This window comes from Microcaecilia unicolor, unplaced genomic scaffold (assembly GCF_901765095.1).
Source record: "Microcaecilia unicolor unplaced genomic scaffold, aMicUni1.1, whole genome shotgun sequence".
NCBI lineage: Eukaryota > Metazoa > Chordata > Amphibia > Gymnophiona > Siphonopidae > Microcaecilia > Microcaecilia unicolor.
The window spans coordinates 23,487-49,292 of record NW_021963228.1 but is presented as its reverse complement, the minus strand read 5'-3'; the positions used below and the strand labels follow the sequence as shown (position 1 = coordinate 49,292).

Genomic DNA, 25,806 nt, shown 5'->3' with positions numbered 1-25,806 from the left:
CAAACATACTTGAGTTCAATGTGGCTAACAGTAAATAAACAACAGACAAGGTTTACAAAGCCATAAACAAAATATCAGGTATAGACCATTGATGGCCATTTGCAATCTGAGATACACCATCAATGGGTAGAAACCTCTCAAAGAGGAGAGTTTTCAGTCTTCTACGAAATGCCAAGTAATCAGGCTGACCCTTGATTGCCGTTGGTAGTGAATTCCACCACTTGGCACCCTGGCATCTTTTTGGCACTTAGAAGGCTGGACCATCGACTCCGGCACCAGCGGTATCGACCACCATGGTTGCGTTGACTTCAGTGTTCACCGGGAGGTAACCGGCATCAAGTGAGTCTCCACTTGCCTCGACACTGGATGCTGATAGCAGGCCCTGGGTCTGGTCAACATCAGATCTGACACAGGCACCATGGATCCGTACAGATTCGGTGTCATTATTGGCACCGGAGAATCAAGGCTATATGCATCGGGGGAATCATAAGAATCGATCTCCCTCGACACACAGGCTCATTTAGAACTGTTAGTACTGGATGCGGGCAATGAGCATGGAGGCCTGAAAAGTCTTCCAAACAAATCCAGACCCTGGTAGCTCACATACTAAGTTTCATTACAACAATGTAATCCTCTGCATGCACCCTAAGTTCCTTCCTAAGGTATTGTCAGAGTTCCATCTTAACCAGTCAGTTGTTCTGCCAACATTTTTCCCAAAACCTTATACCCATCCTGGCAAATGTGTACTTTAGAGTGCAAGTGAGCCTTAGCCTTCTATCTGAAATAGATTCAAGTCCATAGACAATCCACCCAGCTTTTTGTTTCTTTTGACCCCGTGGCCATTGGCAAACACTAACTTTCAAATTGGATAGCAGATTGCATATCCTTTGCATATGCCCAGGTTGGGCTGACTTTTTGAGGGTCATGTCATGGCTCACTGTCAGAGCCATGGCTGCGTCGGTTGAGATCAGCCTTCATAGAGTTGATTTACAAGGTTTTTTTTTTTTTTTTGTTGTTACATTTGTACCCCGCGCTTTCCCACTCATGGCAGGCTCAATGCGGCTTACATGGGGCAATGGAGGGTTAAGTGACTTGCCCAGAATCACAAGGAACTGCCTGTGCCTGAAGTGGGAATCATACTCAGTTCCTCAGTTCCCCAGGACCAAAGTCCACCACCCTAACCACTAGGCCACTCCTCCACTCATGCAACATGGTCTTCAGTCCACCCATTCAGTTCTCACTACTGTTTGAATCAGGACACCCAGTGCGACAGTCAGTTCGGACAGGTAGTTCTGCAGAATTTGTTCAGGGTCTAGAATTTAACTCCACCATCCTAGGCCCTGTTTAATTCTGTTGCAGGCTGCACCTACACAGCTAGTATGTATATAGTTTAAGGTTGATTGAACTTTTAGTCTTGACTTTTCGAGACTCAAGTTATCCTAGTTTTCTTGTTTTCGGTGAACCTGGTGCCTAGGGATTCCCAAATGTGAGAATATGAAGGTCTGCTTGTCCTCGGAGAACGCAAAGATACTTGCCTGTAGCTGGTGTTCTCTGAGGACAGCAGGCCGATTATTCTCACATACCCTCCCACCTCCCCTAGGAGTTGTCTTAAGTTATAGGCATTTTGCTTTTTCACCTGACTGGAGGACATATGCTCGCGTTTCGGGTGGGAAGGCAACAGTGCATGCGCAGTGGGACGCTGCTAGAACTTTCTACCTTACAGCATCCACACCGGGCTCTGTTGAATGATGTCACCCAAACGTGAGAATAATTGGCTTGCTGTGCTCGGAGAACACCAGCTACAGGTAACTATCTTTGCTTTTTCCATTTGTGAGGAGGAAAAATGGAACCTGGTATGCAACAGATGGCATAATGCAGTGTTTGGTCTTCTCTCCTGGTTTTAAATACTTTTGAAGAAATGTTGATATTTTAGGATGGAGATTTGGGTCTTTTGGGGATCAGAGACATTTTACTATTTTCAAACTTTAATTAAATGGAGGAGCAGGCAAACAAACCTATATTTCAAATAGTAAATGTGAAGATTGTCCTTTAATAGATCCATCTGGTCTTTTTGTTGATCCTTTGGACTTCCAGCTTCACTGGAATTGGACCTGGCTCTGGGATCTGGAGCCTGGCGTTTTCGTTTGCGACCACCTGTAGATTTCCCTTTTCCCTTTTTGTCACCTCTCAACTTAGTTCAGTCATTGCTGCAGCAGGCCCTTGACTGAGGGACACACACCAGGGTTCCATTCCAGAACTCTGTGGTCGTGGGTTCTAAATCAGGGCACTAGGTGTCACTATTGTGCAATGGCTATAACTTCCTAACCACCTCCCCCCCCTCCCCCCGCCCCTCAACCCTTCCAGCAGCTGTGAACACTGCTCTCACCAAACTCCACTCCTCACTGCCCTAGGAAGAAGATCTGAGCTGGAAATCAAATTCTGGTTCCTCTGTGTGGCAGTTGTCACTGGACTGGCTCCAGCCCAGGCTTTCTGTCTATCTTTTCGTAAATACAAGTGATTTCCACGGCAGTGGCGTAGCCAGACAGCCAATTTTGGGTGGGCCTGAGCCCGAAGTGGGTGGGCACAAAATTTTCTCTCTTCCCTGCCCCCTTCCTCCCCCTATTCTCCACCTCTCCCCCAGCACCTCCCAACTCAAAATAGAAACAGAAACACTTTAGCTCGTGAGGAAAGTCACATCCGCTATGCACATTTCTCAAGCTATCATATTTCAGTTAAGATTCAAAATAAAATGCCTTTTCTACCGTTGTTGTCTGGTCATTTTCTTTTTCCATCGTGTTGATCCAGTTTCTCCTTTGAACTTTCCAATCTTTCTGCTATTTCTCCTTCAAGCAGCTGCTGTCCATTTGTCTTTTTCTCCTCTCTTGTTCCATTCCCTCACTTCACTTGCCTCTGACATATTGACCTTTCCATTTTAGCTCTTTCCTCTTTTTTTTCTTTTCTTTTCTCTGTTCACCCAAATTTTATCCTAACCCTTTTTCCTTTGTTTTACTTTTCAGATACCTGTCAGATTTCCATTTCCTTTTCACCCACTAGTTCTCCTATTCCCCATCTCTCTGCTTCCCCAGCCATCCATTCCCTTCCATCTTCAATCTATCCCCCCTTACCATATTTCTTTCCCCTGTAATCACCATCCTCCTTGCGTTCATTTGCTTGCCACCCCCTTGGCCTCTCCCACATGGTTCCACCTTTCACAGTGTCTCTCTCCCTCCACCCTTCTAGCCCAGCATCTGCTCCCTCTCTTCTCCCCACCCTTCACCCCCTCCCAGCATCTTCCTGTCACTTCTCTCTTTTCGTCTTGCCCCCCTCTCCTGTGATCCAGTGTGGCCAGAATTTCCCCCACCCATCCTGTTTCTTTCCACCCCCCTCTCTCCCCCTTCGCAGCATCTCTCATCTCTCTTGGCAAAGAACGACAATGTGGATGCAGCAGCTCACAGGTTTGCTTGCTGCGTTTTGAACGAACGGCGACGCGACGGCTGTGCGGGGGAGTGGAAACAGAAATTTACCAAATGGCTTCCTTACAGTGGGCTGGCTCACTTGCACTCCACTCCTGAGGTTGCAGCGGCGAACGGGCGGGCGGGGCGCTACGCTCCAGTAGTAAAAGCAGCAAGCTGGCAGGTTCACCTCCGTCCTTCGCTTCCCTGCCTTCTCTGCGTCCCGCCTTCTTGTGATGTCATTTCCTTTCAGGCGGGCGGGACGCAGAGAGGGCAGGGAAGCAAAGGACGGACTCAAACCTGCCGGCTTGCTGCTTTTACTACTGGAGAGCGGCGCACTGGCGCCCCCGCCCGCCAGTTCATCGCTGCGGGCGAGGATTCGAAGATACGGACCGACGGGGATGGACTCGGACTCTGGGTGGGCAGGCGAGCAGGCCTGAGGCTAAATTGAGTGGGCCTGGGCCCATCCAGGCCCACCCGTAGCTACGCCCCTGTTCCACGGCATAGATTTTGTGGGTGCCGAAAAGATAGATCTGAGTATTTTGGTTACTGTTAGCACTGCATTACTAAAGTAATCCTTACTATTGTATGCTGTAGTCCTGGTTCTAGAAAACATTCTTCTTTTTACAAAGACGAGGCACTGTAGGAAGCTGCAAAAAGAAGGCAGTCATATCCTGCAGACAGGAGGAAAAGACCTTCACAGCACAAACAGGATGGACCGCACTGTAATTCACCCTGTTGACTCACGTTGGAACAATGTGTTGTGTTTATTTTGGTTACTGTACAAAATGCAGGTAAACATATTCTGGTCAGATGGGGATGTGAAGTTTCTTACCTGTAAACAGAAAGCATACATAAATAATATTTTGTCATTTTAATGATGATAAGTTATTCCTGCATGCTTTTCTACAAGAAGTGGCCATGGCTGTGGCACATCAATCCCAAGACTGGAAACCCCTCCCTGAGCCCAGCCCCCAAAGTGTCTTCACTCGGCCTGGATAAACTTATGTATGTACATATCAAAGACCCAATTTATTTCTTCATTACTCAGAAATAACTTTTAAAATTATCCTTCCTATGCTAAAAAGGTGAAAAGCTCTATATATCCCGCTGCCCTAGAAAAGGAAGCTCAGGGGAGAGGCATAACAGCATGAAGCTGAGAAAAAGTTTCTGTACCGCAAGAGAAGCAGCTGCCTAGATTCAGTAACCAAATTGGACAGGCACGTTGGAATCCCGGAAGAGTGGCCTAGTGGTTAGGGTGGTGGACTTTGGTCCTGGGGAACTGAGGAACTGAGCTCGATTCCCGGCACAGGCAACTCCTTGTGACTCTGGGCAAGTCACTTAACCCTCCATTGCCTGCCGCATTGAGCCTGCCATGAGTGGGAAAGCGCAGGGTACAAATGTAACAAAAATAAAATAGATACTATTGGAGATTCTACATGGAATGTTGCTACTATTGGAGATCCTACATGGAATGTTGCTATTCCACTAGCAACATTCCATGTAGAAGGCTGTGCAGGCTTCTGTTTCGGTGAGTCTGACGTCCTGCAGGACGTATGTGCAGGACGTCAGACTCACAGAAGCAGAAGCCTGCGCGGCCACATTGGTGATCTGCAAGGGCCGACTTCTACATGGAATGTTGTTAGTGGAATAGCAACATTCCATGTAGAATCTCAAATAGTAGCAACATTCCATGGAGGAGTGGCCTAGTGGTTAGGGTGGTGGACTTTGGTCCTGGGGAACTGAGGAACTGAGCTCGATTCCCGGCACAGGCAGCTCCTTGTGACTCTGGGCAAGTCACTTAACCCTCCATTGCCTGCCGCATTGAGCCTGCCATGAGTGGGAAAGCGCGGGGTACACATGTAACTTAAAAAAAAAAAAAAAAGGAGGAGCTAGTGGTTGCTGAGGAAGGGCAAAATCTGGTGGCCCTTATCTGCCGTCATGATTTTGTGTTTCTAATTCAAGCGTGCTTTGGAAAGAGGGAGAAGGCAATGGTAATGGCAAGGAAAGGAGAGAATTAGAAATCTAAGAGGGGTCTGCAGTGACACAGTAGTTGGGGAAAGTGGGCAGACTGACCCATGAGGTTCTCATCAGCTAGCCACGAATATGCACAAAACTTAAAGTGCTAATATCGTTTGCTTTAGACTGGTTCTAGCCAGTCTAAAGCAAGCGATTATGTAGCTAGTAATGCACAAAGGATTTTTCCATGGCTCTAATGTGTGCCGTTAGCACCCACTGAGAACCCCATGCAAATATATTACAATGAGCCCATTAGTATTCTAATGTGTATTCTGGTAGATGGATAGCTTCAGAGCAGCAGTAATTTAACGTGCAAATTTTGCGGCTGCTCTGGAGCTGTCGGAGAGAATCACAAGCAGGCAGCTACAAAGGCTACCTGCTTGTACTCCCCCTCCCCACCCCCCTGGATTTATTTTTAAATTTCCCTGGTGATCTAATGGACCCCGACACTCCCTCAAATCTTGAACCGGACTCTTATATGGTGTTTTGCCCTGTCCAGTGCACTGGGCTGGGATGCACTGGTTAGGGCCTGGGCGCAGCCATTGTGTTATAGGCAGGCCCGAGGCAGGAGCTCCTGACCTCTGCCTCCACCTTGTAAAGGGTACATGGAGTTGTGCGGGTGTAGTCGGGGTTGAGACCAGGAGGGGGGAGTGTGTGCACACATGGGGGAAGGGGTCCGGTTCACTGAACCGCCAGAGAAAATTAAAAAATAAAATGGGGGGGGGGGGGGTTCGGGGAGCAAGGGTCAGGATCTCCTGGACCACCAGGGAAAACTATAAAAAAAAAAAGATTTTGGGGGGGAGGGGTCAGGGTCATGGTCCACTGGACCACCAGGAAAACCTTTTTAAAAAACTGTGGGCTCAGGGAGGTCCGGAGCATAGAGCTGTCAAATGGATTTGACAGTTCAGACTCGCAAACTACTACTACTACTTATCATTTCTATAGCGCTACTAGATGTACGCAGTGCTGTACACTTGAACACAAAGAGACAGTCCCTGCTCGACAGAGCTTACAATCTAATTAGAATCTCGGATGTACAAAGGGGGATCCATAAAACAATAAGGCAAATGATCTGCAAAATCCGATATGGGAAAGAAAGCCAGCAGATCAATGTCACAACAAAAAGATTTTATTGAAGATACCGTGTATGAACAAATCGCCCGACACAGGCCGTGTTTCGCCCACCTATATTATGTTCGTATGTGTGTTATATTTTATTTATTAGGATCAATGACAATTATTATATATTTGTTCATTGTAGCTCCTGATGCAGCCCTAGGTGGGCGAAACACGGCCTGTGTCGGGCGATTTGTTCATACATGGTATCTTCAATAAAATCTTTTTGTTGTGACATTGATCTGCTGGCTTTCTTTCCCACAAAGGGGGATCCATGCAGCTCATTTGCATGTGATCCCCTTTGTGCATCGCTCGCTTTCTGCAAGAAAAGGATTTCTGTGGTGGCATGTACAGTGCTTTAGATTAAAAAACAACAAAGCAGTGGAATCAAATGCATTTATTGGAACAATACCCGACGTGGCCACGTTTCGCCCTCAGGCTGCGTCAGGGGTATAAACTATCAAAAGTGTATATAAATATATCATATACACTAATAGTGGGATGAGAACCGTTATTCCAAAAATCTAGTTCCACTTATCTGCTACTTCCAACTGAACTGATATGCATTAGTATATTTACATACACTTTTGATAGTTTATACCCCTGACGCAGCCTGAGGGCGAAACGTGGCCACGTCGGGTATTGTTCCAATAAATGCATTTGATTCCACTGCTTTGTTGTTTTTTATCTACTGTTTTGTAAGCAGTTGTGTGCCTTTTTTTTTTTGTTTTTTTTTTTTTTTGTTCAGTGCTTTAGATTGAAAGAAATTGTGCCAAATGCAAGATGCATTATACCAGTGTTCGCTGAATATGTTTTAGTAATAATTACTTAGAGGAAAAACCTGTTTGAGGTTGAAACAGCTTGGTATTCCTGTGCTTCCTTGCAGAATGGTATGTAATATTGAAGTGTGCAGGCTGTTTATCCTTCGGACACGCAAGCAGGCAAATGCCTTAATGTAATGAGGACAGCAAGAGATGAAGGGGGGAAGGTGGTGGTGCAAGATGCGTTTTCTGCCTTTTTCAAAGCAGTCTTTTTTTTTTTTTTGCTTTAGTTTTGCTTAAATCTTGCAGTTCTTCCCGTGTTTATCATTTAAAGTGCAACATCCAAGACAAATTTCTCAAACCAAACACCTGGATCCAGCGGCGGCAGAATTTGGATCATAGCTGTAAGGGACTGAATGAATGCTCCTGCATTCGCAGACCTTCTGGCAGACCGGCCACCCTCTCTGTTGCCAGCGCTCCCGCAGACTTGTGGACGCCACCGCCGTTGGGGGCAGAAGAAAGTGGCAGCAACATTTCTTGCAGGACCGGTGAGCACAGGTGCTCCTTCTACATTCAGGAGGAGATGGGGGCAGGCCGAGGCTAGAACTGGATTTTAAATTTAAGGGGGAATGTCTGAGGGGCACTGAGCCAGGGATAGCAGATTGATGCTGAGGAGATGAAGAAGATTGAGGTTGGAAGGATGAGAAGAGACGACTGAAGCTTGGGGAGTGCAAATGAAGAGCCGCAGTCCTTCTCTGCCCATATCCAGCAGACAGCTAAGACCTGTCGCTTCTTCCTCTATAATATTAGCAAAATTCGCCCATTCCTCTCTGAACAGACCACCCGAACCCTCGTCCACTTGCTCGTTACCTCTCGTCTTGACTATTGCAACCTTCTCCTCGCTGGCCTCCCGCTTAGCCACCTATCCCCCCTTCAATCTGTCCAAAATTCCGCCGCACGTCTTATCTACTGTGTGAACCGATACTCTCATATCACCCCTCTCCTCAAGTCGCTTCACTGGCTCCCAATCCGCTACCGTATACAGTTCAAGCTTCTCCTATTGACCTTCAAGTGCACTCAATCTGCAGCCCCCCATTACCTTTCTATCCTCCTCTCCCCATATGTTCCCACCCGTAACCTCCGCTCTCAGGACAAATCACTCCTATCTGTACCCTTCTCCAACACCGCTAACTCCAGAGTCCGCCCCTTCTGCCTCGCATCACCTTATGCCTGGAACAGACTTCCCGAGCCCATACGCCATGCGCCCTCCCTGCCCATTTTCAAGTCCTTACTCAAAGCCCATCTCTTCTCCCTTGCTTTTGGCGCCTAACCACCTTCCCCATTCATGATACCTACACTGACTACATAGTTTGTTACCTTTAGATTGTAAGCTCTCTTGAGCAGGGACTGTCCTTCCCCATGTTTAACCCTGGCAGCGCTATAGAAATGCTAAGTAGTAGTAGTTGAGTGAGAGGGGCTGGAGATCAAACTGAGTGATGCCTAAAAGATTTTTGCTGGTTGCCAACATTTTTGGTGTAATTTTGAGAAATGTTTTCAATCTGCTTGATGGTTGAGAGCAAAGCCGAACTTGAAAATGATGGAAAGGGTTTCTTATTCCACCAGAGAACATTATAGCCTTGGCCTCATTCCTTCTCGTCTTCATCACATGCTGTTTAATACATACATAATCCCGAACGTTACAGCAGGACACACTTACCATCTGACGGCACAGTTTTGAAATGCAGGGCTGTAATGAGGTTAGTTAGTTTCTTATGGCTCAGCTGTTTCCTGCTCTCCTTTGGAACCAGGGCTGGGATCTGGCACCATCAGCCTACAGCCGCTTAGGGATTTTTTGCCTCTATATTTAATATTCCCACAAATGTATCTATTCGTGTTATTGCCACAAAAGTCCTCAACTGGGGGGTTGTGCACCAGGGCTGTCTCCAGAATCCTGTTATCTGACCATTAGGTGCCGCTCATAAGCAAGCTCCCCAACGCCCTTTCTTCCCATTCCCCAGCCCACCTTGAGTGTAAAGCCAGGGGCTTTTTTTTCCATGGCAGTACCTGGCACTTACTACTAGGCTGACCCTACAAATGAATCTTTAAGCTTAACTGCATGTGAAGAGTATGAGATAAATGGAGTAACTGGTGTATATTTCCGGCTTTCAGACACTCCCATTTGCTCTCGGCCTACTTGAGTTGTTAACAGCAGTTTGTATCTGTTTCCTATTGCGTGCCAACGAGAGAAAACGAATGGAAAAATAACTTTTGTAAAAATCCGTGGGGGTGGTTGGGAGAGATGGGAAGATGTGGTTAATGCATTTATTGGCCAGCTGTTTTATTTATCACTGTAAATCTAGAGGAAGCCCATATATTGGTTACAGATGAAAGTAACAGCCTTTTAATCTACTGCTTTCTGAAAAAAAGAATGTAGTTTTGTCTTTTGGTCTTTCGTGTTACTTATCTCAATAATATCTTTGTGAGCATCTCTTATCTCAATGAATTCAAGCCCAGCCATTCATAGGAGCTAATTATGTGGATGCTGAGCACCCCCAGTATTGAGCAACCCCCCTTCATTTTACCCAGGGAGGAGCAATTTGTGTTGTGTTAAGCCCCCTGAGTCATTTTGAAAAGTTGGCATCTATGCATCCATTCTTGTCCAGATAAAAGAATTTTCCTCCTACTTCCAAAATTAAAGTCCTTCCCACTGGAATAATGCACCAGAGCAAGCAAAGATCATGTCCATTTAGATTACTACTACTACTACTATTTATCATTTCTATAGCGCTACAAAGCGTACGCAGCGCTGCACAAACATAGAAGAAAGACAGTCCCTGCTCAAAGAGCTATGTAATAAAAGTGAGCCAAGTATAGGACAATCAAGCCATTGTGACATCACTGATGAGGTTGGCTCTTATTGGTGGCCTGAGGCATTATGACATCACAATATCACCTCTGATTACAAGAGACTACTACTATTTAGCATTTCTATAGAGCTACAAGGCATACGCAGCGCTGCACAAACATAGAAGAAAGACAGTCCCTGCTCAAAGAGCTATGTAATAAAAGTGAGCCAAGTATAGGACAATCAAGCCATTGTGACATCACTGATGAGGTTGGCTCTTATTGGTGGACTGAGGCATTATGACATCACAATATTAGCTCTGGTTACAAGAGACTACTACTACTACTATTTAGCATTTCTATAGCGCTACAAGGCGTACGCAGCGCTGCACAAACATAGAAGAAAGACAGTCCCTGCTCAAAGAGCTATGTAATAAAAGTGAGCCAAGTATAGGACAATCAAGCCATTGTGACATCACTGATGAGGTTGGCTCTTATTGGTGGACTGAGGCATTATGACATCACAATATTAGCTTTGGTTACAAGAGACTACTACTACTACTTATCACTTCTATAGCGCTACAAGGCATACGCAGCGCTGCACAAACATAGAAGAAAGACAGTCCCTGCTCAAAGAGCTTACAATCTAGTAGACAAAAAATAAAGCAAAGAAATCAATTAATGTGTAGAGGAAAGAGGAGAGGAGGGTAGGTGGAGGTGAGTGGATACAAGTGGTTACGAGTCAAAAGCAATGTTAAAGAGGTGGGCTTTCAGTCTAGATTTAAAGGTGGCCAAGGAATGGGGCAAGACGTAGGGGCTCAGGAAGTCTATTCCAGGCATAGGGCGCAGCGAGACAGAAGGAGTGAAATCTGGAGTTGGCAGTAGCGGAGAAAGGAACAGATAAGAAGGATTTATCCATGGAGCGGAGTGCACAGGAAGGGGTGTAGGGAAGGACGAGTGATAGTGGGGAGCAGCAGAGTGAGTACATTTATAGGTTAGTAGAAGAAGATTGAGAAAGATCACATTTACCTCGTTCAGCAGCAGAAAGAAACAACTTTTTTTTTTTTCTTCAAGGAAGGTAAAGTAAACTAATCAGAGCTCGCCACCCCAACTACGTAACGCTCAATGGTGCAGGGGAGTGAAATCTGCAGTGGTATTAACCAGGGTGAACTGGTTTCCAAGTGCATATTAAAATAAGAAGCATTCCTCTGGCTGCATTCAGTAGCAGAGGAAAAGACGTCCATTCAGTTTTCAAATGTACTTCTGCATTTTCCCTTGCTTCAGCTGCCTGTACGAAACTCATTTTTTTGTTCACCACTTTTCAAAGAGTAGCCAAAATTTGCAGACAGCAGATGTGTTAAAAAGGACCATGTAGCTTGGAACCGTGCAGGAGGCTTGAAAATTGATGCCAGAAATGACCTACTGGAAAGTGTAATTTTTGCCCACAGCCAGCACTGAGAACAGAGTAAACATAGTAGATGACGGCAGAAAAAGACCTGCATGTGGTTCATCCCATCTGTCTGATAAGAACATAGGAATACTATACTGGGTCAGACCAATGGTCCATCTAGCCCAGTATCCTTTTTCCAACAGTGGCCAATCCAGGTCACAAGTACCTGACAGAAACCCAAATAGTAGCAAAATAACATACATAGTAACATAGTAGATGACGGCAGAAAAAGACCTGCACGGTCCATCCAGTCTGCCCAACAAGATAACTCATATGTGCTACTTTTTGTGTATACCCTACTTTGATTTGTACCTGTGCTCTTCAGGGCACAGACCGTATAAGTCTGCCCAGCACTATCCCCGCCTCCCAACCACCAGCCCCTCCTCCCAACCACCGGCTCTGGCACAGACCATATAAGTCTGCCCAGCACTATCCCTGCCTCCCAACCACCAGTCCCGCTTCCCACCACCGGCTCTGGCACAGACCGTATAAGTCTGCCCAGCACTATCCCCGCCTCCCAACCACCAGCCCCGCCTCCCGATCTTGACTAAGCTCCTGAGGATCCATTCCTTCGGCACAGGATTCCTTTATGCTTATTCCACGCATGTTTGAATTCCGTTACCGTTTTCATTTCCACCACCTCCCGCGGGAGGGCATTCCAAGCATCCACCACCCTCTCCATGAAAAAATACTTCCTGACATTTTTCTTGAGTCTGCCCCACTTCAGTCTCATTTCATGTCCTCTCGTTCTACCATCTTCCCATCTCAATTACTGGAGTAACTAAGCACCATTAAGTTTTTTTTTTTTTTTAACCCCTTCGCTTTCCATATAGGAATCTTTTGTGTTTATACCACAACTTTTTGAATTCTGTTATTTTCATATCCATCTCCTGCAGGAGGAAATTCCAGATATTCTCCACCACTTCCTGATATCACTCCCTAAGTCGTCCCCCACTTAACCTCAATTCATGTCCTCTAGTTCTTCTTCTTTCCCTTCCACTCAAGCGCTATTTTCAGAAGTGAACAAGACAGATCCTCGGGCAGTGCGTATTCCCAGCAGTGCACATGCTTGATAACGGGGAGAGAGCTGCATTTGATTGGTGCACTCGCCTGTGTGAACTTAAATCTATCACATTGATCAACTGCTGTAAATAAAAAGCATGCCCAAAACGATCAAATTTCTCAAGCATGTTGGGTTGTTCGGGTTTGAAATCAGAACCCTTGTGCTGTGGCTTTTTAAAATCATTACGAAGAGCTTAAAATTTTGCAATCAAATTCCGTTTCGAGATAATGTAATGATTTTGTCAGTTTAGAGCTGGTGTCACAGGATTGCCTAATGACACCACATTCAAAATCTCTGCATGCAGGAACATATTGGCTTTCCAGGCTGCTTTTATCAAGTTTTTTTTTTTTTTTAATTTTATTTTATTTATCATTTTACTTAATTATATTCACATTTATCACATAAATGTAAGGAAATACAGAAATTAATATAAAAAGGAAAACATTTTCTCTCAACAATATATATTTACATAATTGTCCACAATTGGAAGATCCAAGATCAGGAAAACAATCTTAAAGAAAATAAGAAAAACTCAAAATGGTTAATCTTACACTTCACATTTTCTGAGGGAGGAAGGTTAATCGGTTATTGCAGCCGGTACAGTGGTAACTGAAGGAAGTTGCTGCAGAGGATTCTTCATCTGTTTCCACAAACTCTTATAATTTCTTAGGTTCAAACAAATAAGTAATAAGGAAATAAAACACTTACAAGGGAATCGCGCTAGGAAGGTCCCACCTAGGGCAATGATTCCTGGCTTAAAAGCCAAGACCTCACACCTCCCAGTCTGCGATTCCCTTGATGTGTCAGGAAATATATGCATCTTTGAACCCAAAAAACTATCAACCATGTATCGGAAATACAATTTCAAAACATTGTTCCTATCTAAATCAAAGACGAAAGTCATGCTTTTATCAAGTTTTAACCATTATAAGCAGCTCACACCTGCTGCATCTTTCTCTTTGCTTGACCAGAACATGTTGTTTCTATTTTGATTTGGATGTAACAAAAGAGAGGGAACGAAGTACAAACTAAAGTCCAACCAAAAAAAAACACAGCACCACGGGCCTTTAAAAATGGAACACAGTTCTTTAATGAATGAGCCTTGACAAAAAGACCCGACACGGGCCGTGTTTCGGTGACTAGCACCTGCGTCAGGGGTCACAGTGATGGCGTGGAAAACTCGGGGAATAACTCTAATATATTCCTCTACAATATATTATTCCTTACCCCAAGTCTCGTATAGTAAAAGCTACAAAGCACCAAGGCACTTTCACTTTCTGTGTTCCATTTTTAAAGGCCCGTGGTGCTTTTTTTTTTTGTTTGGTTTCTATTTTGATTCCCATGCTGGTGCCTGCCTGCTGGGTGCTGTGCAGCCTACTTCTCTTTGCTCTATAAAGTCTTTCGGCATCTTGAAAGGATGCAGGTTAATATTATGCTTCAAGACTTCAACAGAGTGTGTAGACTGAAGGAGCTGCTGCAATGTACTGTCCTTGGACATTGGGGTGGGTGGGGGTAATTTTATGTGGTCGTTTTTGCATGCACATGGCCACATCCGCATGTAAATGTCCTGTTATAAAATTCCATAGGGCATAAAAATATGTGCGTTGACATAACTGTACACCGCCTTGAGTGAATTCCTTCAAAAAGGCGGTTAAATAAATCCGAATAAATAAATTATGACAGTGATTGTTCTATCAGCAGGTACATAGTCTGTGGTGGATGAGTGGTGCTTACTGGACCTCCAGTCCGACTGGAGATTTCTGAAGGGCTACAGTTCTTGTTGTCACCCCCCCCCCCCCAATTGATTATTTTCTATTAGGCCTTCACTGCTCTTCCTCTCGTACTGAATTTTTTGACCTTTAACTTTCCTTTTCCACTTTCCATATTTTATCATTGTAAGACACGTTACTTGGAGGGTCTTTTTAATAGGTCAGCATAGCATCTTGCATCTCTCCAGCTCTGCATCGGTTTTGCATCTCTTTGGCCTGTTATTGCCTCCCTTTCCCCACTCTATACATTTCCCCCAGCTGCTGCTGGAGTCTCTTATGTATTCTCCACCCAGCGGGTCATAGGTGTAAGAGTTTGTGCGTCAGACACGGAGAGTTTCCCAGAAATGTTTTTCCTTGCAAGAGTCTGAAAAGTTGGCAGGTGCGTAGTATTTTGGAATTCGGTCCCGGAGACAGCTGTTTAAAGGGTCCCTATTGTACTTGCCTGTCAGGAGAGCTGTCTTGCTCCGCAGCTGCTTTACAGTCTGGTAAACCTTTTAAGGACCAGTGTCCTGAAGTTGATGAAGGATGTCTGTTGGGGTTAAAAGTTAAACAATACAGTTTACATTTCCCTGTGCTGAAATGTTTGTGTTGCGCTTAGCCCGTGGATGTGCACAAGCTGATGGTTAGTTTATGGGGGGGGAAAGGGAAGTAAACCTCATTGAGTGATGAGGGTTCGATCGATTGTGTGCTGATAAGCCGCATGTGCAGAATGTTCATTCGTTACATGTCATCACTGAAGATTTCCTTCATTTTATTTTGCTCTGCCTCTGTTTGCTGTATGTTTTTGGCACTGCCATTGGAGGCAGAATTATTATTATTATTATTATTATTTGTTTCATAGTAGATGACGGCAGAAAAAGACCTGCACGGTCCATCCAGTCTGCCCAACAAGATAACTCATATTTGCTGCTTTTTGTGTATACCCTACTTTGATTTGTACCTGTGCTCTTCAGGGCACAGACCATATAAGTCTGCCCAGCACTCGGATGGGCTGGAGTGGAGCTTTTCAGGTGCTATGACGACAACTTCAGGAATTTTAGAACAAGGCCAGTGCTGGGCAGACTTCTATGGTCTATGCTCTAAAAAAGGCAAGGATAAGTCAAGATCAGGTATACGTATGATGTATCACTTTATACCATATGTCATGAGTTTATCTTGCTGCCATCTACTATGTTACTCTGGTTTCGTAGCTTCCCAATCTAGGTGGGGTAAGTGCTTACACTTAAAAATATTTGCGCATATAAACGGTTATGCTAGTATTCTGTAAAGAAAAGTAGACATTACTTCCTGATGTCAGTATGGTTGTAACTGCTACTCTGTGTAGGTTATCCCCTCACCCCGTGTTTTTTTCTTTTTTAAGCGTGGAAGTCATTTATTGTTTTCCTTTGAGTGGGAATGCGCCACACGTTTATTCAGTCTTCATGCTATATAGAGATCCTCCGTGTTTATCCCACACCTTTTTGAATTCCGTCACTGTTTTTATCCCCACCACCTCCCATGGAACAGCATTCCAGGCATGCAACCCGGATGTTGCTTTTCGATTACTCTCCTTGGCTTGTTTGCTGCCGAGACAAATCCCTCCTCTCAGTACCCTTCTCCACCACCGCCAACTCCAGGCTCCGCCCATTCTGCCTCGCCTCACCCTATGCTTGGAATAAACTTCCTGAGCCCCTACACCAAGCCCCCTCCCTGCCCATCTTCAAATCCTTGCTCAAAGCCCACCTCTTCAATGTCGCCTTTGGCACCTAACCACTACACCTCTACTCAGGAAATCTAGACTGCCACAACTTGACATTTCGTCCTTTAGATTGTAAGCTCTTTGAGCAGGGACTGTCCTTCTATGTTAAATTGTACAGCGCTGTGTAACCCTAGTAGCGCTCTAGAAATGTTAAGTAGTAGTAGTAGAGATGGCACAGGGGTGGTATGGTTAGAGCACCATATTTGCTAGCAGTTTCCCAGTTTTATTTCCCCACCGGTGGAGGCGATGTTTGTACAGTTGGATGTCACCCAGGGCCCTCTGAGATAGAATGTCATTAATCTGGGCTTTTAACTCTTTAAACTTACTCTGGGCCGCCGTGTACCCCCTCGTAGCTGCTCCTCTGACCTTCTGCAACTGACTGAGTGTTTAACATTGCTTTTGACTCGTAACCACTCGCCTCCACCTACCCTCCTCTCCTCCTTCCTGTACACATTAATTGATTTGATTTGCTTACTTTATTTATTTTTTGTCTATTAGATTGTAAGCTCTTTGAGCAGGGACTGTCTTTCTTCTATGTTTGTGCAGCGCTGTGTATGCCTTGTAGCGCTATAGAAGTGATAAATAGTAGTAGTAGTAGTCTCTTGTAACCAGAGCTAATATTGTGATGTCATAATGCCTCAGGCCACCAATAAGAGCCAACCTCATCAGTGATGTCACAATGGCTTGATTGGCTCACTTTTATTACATAGCTCTTTGAGCAGGGACTGTCTTTCTTCTATGTTTGTGCAGCGCTGCGTATGCTTTGTAGCGCTATAGAAATGCTAAATAGTAGTAGTAGTAGTAATGATGTGTGCCGAACCTCTAAAGCGCACAGGCAAAAAGGAGCCAGGGTATGGGCGTATCGTGAGCGTTCTAAAATTTACGCACCTAGTTATAGAATGTGGCCCAGTATGCCTAAATCTATGCGCTGGGATTTACGCCATGTTTTAGTTGGTGTAAATGGATGTGCACAGATTTAGACGCTGAAATATCAACTAAGCGTATTCTATAATCGGTGCCTAAATCTAGGGGCCGACTAAAGAAAGCGCTTAGTCGGCACCGATTTCAGCGCTGATTTTTTAGGCGCCATATATAGACTCTCCCCCTATGTACCTAACTTAGAATATTCTATAAGATATGGGCAGGACACATATGCATACAAATGTCCACCTGTAAAATACGCACTATCGAAGACATGCGCATATTTACAGAATAGGTAGCCTGCTAAACTGTGGGATAAACGTGGGGTATAAATGTGCAAAATAAATACATAAACGCTTGTATGTGTGCACACACATATATGCCAGTATTCTACTCATTTACATACATTAACCCCCATCCCCCTCCAAGGGCCAGCCACACTACAGAGTTTTTCCCCCATTTATAGCTTTAGGAAAAATGCTCAGCACATCAGGTCCCAAAGCATTTGATTTGCTTACTTTATTTTTTGTCTATTAGATTGTAAGCTCTTTGAGCAGGGACTGTCTCTCTTCTATGTTTGTGCAGCGCTGCGTACGCCTTGTAGCGCTATAGAAATGCTAAATAGTAGTAGTAGTAGCAGAGGCAGAATTGCAAGGTACACATGTATCTTGCCAAATACGTGTGTCCATGCCTCGAGTACATACATGTATTCACGCCTTTGGAGTAGGGGTATATTTGTGAGAGAGTATTTGTCCACTGCTGGGTATCACTGTAGGCACCTATGTTATCTTTACATTACCTTTTTGGACATTTCATATAGGTGTCCTGTTAAAAAAAATTAGTTCCCTCATGTGCTTTAGATTTAGGAATTTTCATAAACTATAAATAAAATGTAGATCATTACTTTAAATCATAATAAGTTGCTTCAGATGTGGCAGATTTAAGCTGTGTTGGGTTTGGTCAGGTAGAAGTGATTTTTAACTAAACGGTTTTGCCCTTTTTCCAAACAGTCCTGGGGATCTCGCAGCCAATCAGTCTTTCAGGATATCCACACTGAATATGCTGGAGATAAATTTTGCATGCAATGGAGGCGCAGTCCATGCAGATCTGTCTCCTGCATATTCTTGGTGGATATCTGAAAAACTTCCTGGCTGTGGGATTCCCAAGATGGGTTTGGAAAGCCCTTCTTTAGTAGATCTATCCATTATATCCCTAATCTGTAAATCTGTAATTGGGTATTAACAATAGCATTTCTCTTTCCTTCCATTTACTTTAAAAAGCCATCATACAGAATGAGCCCCGGAATTTCCAGTCTGGAGGTGGCTGCACATAGGCTCACTATGCATTAGCATTGTGACGTGTGTTGCTCTCCCGTTTGCATGAAATTGACTTTACTGCTGCAGCATTAATGCTCTTTCTCCCATTAGGAAACTAGATTGGTCTGCAGGCTGATCATTAGCCATGTTCGTAAAAAAATCAGGACCACAGGCTTTCTTGCCTCTGGTGTTCATCTGGTCATGTTTGTTTCAGCTCAAAGTGCTTTTATTCCTCAGCATAGCATTTGGGATCTTTCTGAAACAATGTACTTCCCTCTGGCTTGCATTGGTCTTTCTTTCAACTGGCCTGGGGCAGGAGGAGGTAATGTGCAGAGCTGAGCAGCTTGACCGTCTGTCGCTTCAGGCTTCCTATGATGGATGGTGCATTGAGATCAGAATATGCTGGGCTTGGCTGTCACTCCTGATTTATATGTCTCTTCTTCGGAAACTGGAAGGTCATTCAGCAGCCTTGTGTTTCAAAAAAAGGGAAGAGATTAACTCAAATATATTACTCCTTAGACTCTAAGCATGATCTTCAAGTTGATAAGAGGATGAAGTCTTTTCTCCGAGGACAAGCAGGCTGCTTGTTCTCACGACTGGGTGACGTCCGCGGCAGCCCCCACCAACCGGAAATAAGCTTCGCGGGACGGTCGGCACGCAGGGCACGCCCACCGCGCATGCGCGGCCGTCTTCCCGCCCGTGCGCGACCGCTCCCGCCAGTTACTTTTTTTCCGCGACTGAGAGAGTTGTGTTTTCCCCTCTCTCTCGTTTCAGCCGCCGGATTTTTTCGACCGCGTTTACGCGGATCGTCGCTTTTGGCCTGTTCGGCCTCTTCTTCTTTCTCTTCTATTAAAAAAAAAAAAAAAAAAAAAAAAGAATTTTGCGCGTGTGGAGCACGCGCTCCTTCTTTTCCCTCGCTTTCTAGCGGGGACGCCTCGTTGCGGCCTAGTGGCCGCTCGGTCGGTTACAATTTTCGTGGTGTGATTTTAGCCACCATTGCCGACTTTGACTTCGCCGACGCGATTTTTCCGTCGATGTCCTCGAAGGTCCCGAGTGGATTTAAAAAGTGTGGTCGCTGCGGCCGGCCGATCTCGCAGACCGACACCCACGCTTGGTGCCTCCAGTGCCTCGGGCCGGAGCACAATCTCAAGTCGTGCGTTTTGTGTCTCGGTCTCCGGAAACGGACTCAGGTTGCGAGGCAAGTTCTGCGGGACCGTCTTTTTGGAACTTGCGCCGGCCCCTCGACGTCGACCTCGACGGCATCGGTATCGAAGACCGGTTCTTCGGTACCGGTATCGATGCCCGAGACATCGGCACCGATGGCAGCGACCCCAGGAGAACAGGTCCCGTCGGCCCGCCGGTCCGCCGGCGAGAGTGGGGTAGAGAGACCGCGTGGGCAGTCGGCCCCGGTCACTCCCTCAACTCGTGAGCCACGGGACCGAACCCTGTCGGACCCGGTACCCCGAGACCGAGGGGGATCGACCTCCTCCTCCTCCATGCCCTCCGGCACCGGTGACGTGCACCGGAAAAAAGACAAGAAGCGCCGTCACCGGGAGCCCTCGGTGCACCCTGAAGAGGAGTCGACGCCGAAGCGTCATCGCAGAGAGGAGAGATCTCCGTCGGTGGTGGAGGTACCGACACGTCGGGGTTCCGGCACCTCGGTGCCGTCTCCTGGCCCCCAGCAGCTTCCGGCACCGACACCCTTACCGGCCCCACCGCCTTTCCCGGTAGCGGGCCTGGACGAGTGCCTCAGAGCCATCCTTCCGGGGATCCTGGAAGGGCTGATGCGCCAGGCTGTGCCGGCGCCGGGGGTGCTTGCGCCCTCGGCGCCGATGACTGTGGCGCCGGCGAGCTCTAGCCCGGCGCCGGGGCAGTCGACACCGCCGCCGCTTGCGGTGCCGGTCTCGACAGCCACGCAGGTGGAGTCCCCGTCGACGTCGATGGAGGGAGCTCCGTCCCCGCCGGCGCGGGAGTCCACCGCTCGACGACACCGAGACCTCGGTGCCTCGACGTCGAGCCGGGCCCGGTACCGGACGCAGCTACATGAGCTAATGTCCGATACCGAGGATGAGGACTCGTGGGGGGAAGAGGAGGACCCGAGATATTTCTCCTCAGAGGAGTCTACGGGCCTTCCCTCGGACCCCACGCCGTCACCGGAGAGGAAGCTCTCACCTCCTGAGAGTCTCTCCTTTGCCTCCTTTGTGCGGGATATGTCTATAAGCATTCCCTTTCCCGTGGTCTCTGTGGAAGAGCCGAGGGCCGAGATGCTCGAGGTCCTCGACTATCCATCACCACCTAGAGAGTCCTCAACGGTACCGCTGCACAATGTCCTGAAGGAGATGCTGCTCCGGAACTGGGTGCGACCACTAACTAATCCCACCATTCCCAAGAAAGCAGAGTCCCAGTACAGGATCCACTCTGACCCAGAGCTCATGCGGGCCCAGTTGCCCCATGACTCAGCGGTCGTGGATTCTGCTCTCAAGAGGGCACGGAGTTCGAGGGATACCGCCTCGGCGCCCCCGGGGCGGGAGTCTCGCACTCTGGACTCATTTGGGAGGAAGGCCTACCAATCCTCCATGCTCGTGACCCGCATCCAATCTTACCTGCTCTATATGAGCATCCACATGCGGACCAATGTGCAACAGCTGGCGGACCTGGTCGATAAGCTCCCGCCGGAGCAGTCCAGGCCTTATCAGGAGGTGGTCAGGCAGCTGAAGGCGTGCAGAAAGTTCCTGTCCAGGGGGATTTTTGACACCTGTGACGTGGCATCTCGTGCTGCGGCCCAAGGTATAGTGATGCGCAGGCTCTCATGGCTGCGTGCCTCTGACCTGGACAACCGCACCCAGCAGAGACTGGCTGACGTCCCTTGCCGGGGGGATAACATTTTCGGTGAGAAGGTCGAGCAGATGGTGGACCAACTGCATCAGCGGGAAACCGCTCTCGACAAGCTCTCCCACCGGGCGCCTTCAGCACCCGCCCCCACGGGTGGGCGTTTTCCCGGGCACGGCAGGCTGCACCCTATTCTTTTGCAAAGCGTAGGTACAACCAGCCGGCCCGAAGGCCTCGTCAGGCACAGGGACAGCCCCAGCGCGCTCGTTCTCGTCAACAGCGTGCGCCTAAGCAGCCCCCTGCGCCTCCACAGCAAAAGCCGGGGACGGGCTTTTGACTGGATCCACGGGAACATAGCCGCCCTACAAGTGTCCGTACCGGACGATCTGCCGGTCGGAGGGAGGTTAAAATTTTTTCACCAAAGGTGGCCTCTCATAACCTCCGACCAGTGGGTTCTCCAAATAGTGCGGTGCGGATACGCCCTGAATTTGGCCTCCCTGCCTCCAAATTGTCCTCCGGGAGCTCAGTCTTTCAGCTCCCATCACAAGCAGGTACTTGCAGAGGAACTCTCCGCCCTTCTCAGCGCCAATGCGGTCGAGCCCGTACCACCCGGGCAGGAAGGGCAGGGATTCTATTCCAGGTACTTCCTTGTGGAAAAGAAAACAGGGGGGATGCGTCCCATCCTAGACCTGAGAGGCCTGAACAAATTCCTGGTCAAAGAAAAGTTCAGGATGCTTTCCTTGGGCACCCTTCTGCCAATGATTCAGAAAAACGATTGGCTATGTTCCCTGGATTTAAAGGACGCATATACTCACATACCGATACTGCCAGCTCACAGACAGTATCTCAGATTCCGTCTGGGCGCACGCCACTTTCAGTATTGTGTGCTGCCCTTTGGGCTCGCCTCTGCCCCACGAGTGTTTACCAAGTGCCTCGTGGTGGTAGCGGCCTATCTACGCAAGCTGGGAGTGCACGTGTTCCCATATCTCGACGATTGGCTGGTCAAGAACACCTCGGAGGCAGGAGCCCTCCGGTCCATGCAGTGCACTATCCAACTTCTGGAGCTGCTGGGGTTTGTGATAAATTACCCAAAGTCCCATCTCCAGCCAACTCAGTCTCTGGAATTCATAGGAGCGCTGCTGAATTCCCAGACAGCTCAGGCCTACCTTCCCGAAGCGAGGGCCACCAATCTCTTGACCCTGGCTTCGCAGACCAGAGCGTCTCAGCAGATCACAGCTCGGCAGATGTTGAGACTTCTGGGTCATATGGCCTCCACAGTTCATGTGACTCCCATGGCTCGTCTTCACATGAGATCTGCTCAATGGACCCTAGCTTCCCAGTGGTTCCAGGCCACCGGGAATCTAGAAGATGTCATCCGCCTCCCCACCAGTTGCCGCACTTCACTGCTCTGGTGGACCATCCGGACCAATTTGACCCTGGGACGCCCATTCCAAATTCCGCAGCCCACGAAAGTGCTGACGACGGATGCATCTCGCCTGGGGTGGGGAGCCCATGTCGATGGGCTCCACACTCAGGGTCTGTGGTCCCTCCAGGAAAGGGATCTGCAGATCAACCTCCTGGAGCTCCGAGCGATCTGGAACGCACTGAAGGCTTTCAGAGATCGGCTGTCCTGTCAAATTATCCAAATTCGGACAGACAATCAGGTTGCAATGTATTACGTCAACAAGCAGGGGGGCACCGGATCTCCGCCCCCTGTGCCAGGAGGCCGTCGGGATGTGGCGTTGGGCGTGTCGGTTCGGCATGCTCCTCCAAGCCACGTACCTGGCAGGCGTAAACAACAGTCTGGCCGACAGACTGAGCAGAGTCATGCAACCGCACGAGTGGTCGCTCCATGCCAGAGTGGTACGCAAGATCTTCCGAGCGTGGGGCACCCCCTCGGTGGACCTTTTCGCCTCTCAGACCAACCACAAGCTGCCTCTGTTCTGTTCCAGACTTCAGGCACACGGCAGGCTAGCGTCGGATGCCTTTCTCCTCCATTGGGGGACCGGCCTCCTGTATGCTTATCCTCCCATACCTTTGGTGGGGAAGACCTTACTGAAGCTCAAGCAAGACCGCGGCACCATGATTCTGATCGCGCCCTTTTGGCCCCGTCAGATCTGGTTCCCTCTTCTTCTGGAGTTGTCCTCCGAAAAACCGTGGAGATTGGAGTGTTTTCCGACTCTCATTTCGCAGAACGACGGAGCGTTGCTGCACCCCAACCTTCAGTCTCTGGCTCTCACGGCCTGGATGTTGAGGGCGTAGACTTCACTGCGTTGGGTCTGTCTGAGGGTGTCTCCCGGGTCTTGCTTGCCTCTAGGAAGGATTCCACTAAAAAGAGTTACTTTTTCAAGTGGAGGAGGTTTGTCGTGTGGTGTGAGAGCATGGCCCTAGAACCTCGTTCTTGCCCTGCACAGAACCTGCTTGAATACCTTCTGCACTTATCAGAGTCTGGCCTCAAGACCAACTCAGTAAGGAATCACCTTAGTGCGATTAGTGCTTACCATTATCGTGTGGAAGGCAAAGCCATCTCTGGAGAGCCTTTAGTCGTTCGATTCATGAGAGGCTTGCTTTTGTCAAAGCCCCCTATCAAGCCTCCTGCTGTGTCATGGGATCTCAACGTCGTCCTCACCCAGCTGATGAAACCTCCTTTTGAGCCACTGAATACCTGCCATCTGAAGTACTTGACCTGGAAGGTCATTTTCTTGGTGGCAGTTACTTCAGCTCGTAGGGTCAGTGAGCTTCAAGCCCTAGTAGCTCATGCTCCATATACCAAATTTCATCACAACAGAGTAGTGCTCCGCACCCACCCAAAGTTCCTGCCGAAGGTGGTGTCGGAGTTCCATCTTAACCAGTCAATTGTCTTGCCAACATTCTTCCCCAGGCCGCATACCCGCCCTGCTGAACGTCAGTTGCACACATTGGACTGCAAGAGAGCATTGGCCTTCTACTTGGAGCGGACACAGCCCAACAGACAGTCCGCCCAATTGTTTGTTTCTTTCGACCCTAACAGGCTAGGGGTCGCTGTCGGGAAACGCACCATCTCTAATTGGCTAGCAGATTGCATTTCCTTCACTTACGCCCAGGCTGGGCTGACTCTTGAGGGTCATGTCACGGCTCATAGTGTCAGAGCCATGGCAGCGTCAGTGGCCCACTTGAAGTCAGCCACTATTGAGAGATCTGCAAGGCTGCGACGTGGTCATCTGTCCACACATTCACATCTCATTACTGCCTCCAGCAGGATACCCGACGCGACAGTCGGTTCGGGCAGTCGGTGCTGCAGAATCTGTTTGGGGTGTAAATCCAACTCCACCCTCCAGGACCCGAATTTATTCTGGTCAGGCTGCACTCTCAGTTAGTTGTTCTTCGTAGGTCAATTTCTGTTATACCCTCGCCGTTGCGAGGTTCAATTGACCTGGGTTCTTGTTTTGAGTGAGCCTGAGAGCTAGGGATACCCCAGTCGTGAGAACAAGCAGCCTGCTTGTCCTCGGAGAAAGGGTATGATACATACCTGTAGCAGTTGTTCTCCGAGGACAGCAGGCTGATTGTTCTCACCTTCCCTCCCTCCTCCCCTTTGGAGTTGTGTGTTTCATATTTTTTGCTAGTCATTCAACTGGCGGGAGCGGTCACGCACGGGCGGGAAGACGGCCGCGCATGCGCGGTGGGCGTGCCCTGCGTGCCGACCGTCCCGCGAAGCTTATTTCCGGTTGGTGGGGGCTGCCGCGGACGTCACCCAGTCGTGAGAACAATCAGCCTGCTGTCCTCGGAGAACAACTGCTACAGGTATGTATCATACCCTATACATGCGCACATAGTACTGTCCCAGTCATGCCAGAGAGTTTGAAAAGAGTTGTGCTTTTATATTAATTTTAGTTAGAAAACTTTGCCCCCTTGAAAGGTGGTTGCAATTATCTTTCTGCTTTATTCTGCCTTCCAGAAGATAAAATATTGTGTTTTGCTAGCACACAGAGAGATTCCAGGAGCACCAGTGGGAGAGTTTCATTGTGAAAATGAGAAGGAATCATTTTCATGGAGTGGAGGAGTGGCCTAGTGGTTAGGGTGGTGGACTTTGGTCCTGGGGAACTGAGGAACTGAGTTCGATTCCCACCTCAGGCAGCTCCTTGTGACTCTGGGCAAGTCACTTAACCCTCCATTGCCCCATGTAAGCCGCATTGAGCCTGCCATGAGTGGGAAAGCGCGGGGTATAAATGTAACAAAAAAAAATTCATGGTTTCAGCCTACTGCCCATCACCCCTTCTGCTCTGGAGAAATGGCTCCTCCTTTTTTTGTCCCACAGATCAGTCCAGAAACTTGTGGGTTATGTCTGTCAACCAACGGATGGAGACAGAGAATTAAAATAGTTCCTGCTGATTTGCCCCCTTAAGGGTATCATGCAGCTCCAGAACCTTCAGTATTCTATCTCCAGCAGTTGGTGAATGGACTTCGCAGCTCCTGCTGTGCGGTGACTGCTTCTGCCTCAGTTTCCAAACTATGTGTTAGATGAACTTGGGTTTTCCTCTTTTGAGGTCTG

The 25,806-nt window shown here is 47.8% G+C and overlaps 1 protein-coding gene across 1 annotated transcript in view; it reads left to right on the top strand.

The window, feature by feature from the left end:
- LOC115459088 (xyloside xylosyltransferase 1-like) overlaps positions 1–25,234 on the top strand; it is a 115,577-nt gene extending 90,343 nt beyond the window's left edge. The window contains exon 4 of the mRNA XM_030188956.1: positions 25,213–25,234. Coding sequence (XP_030044816.1) covers positions 25,213–25,219 — 7 coding nt within the window. The 3' untranslated portion in view covers positions 25,220–25,234. The remainder of the gene's footprint in view (positions 1–25,212) is intronic.
- The last annotated feature ends 572 nt before the right edge of the window (positions 25,235–25,806 follow it).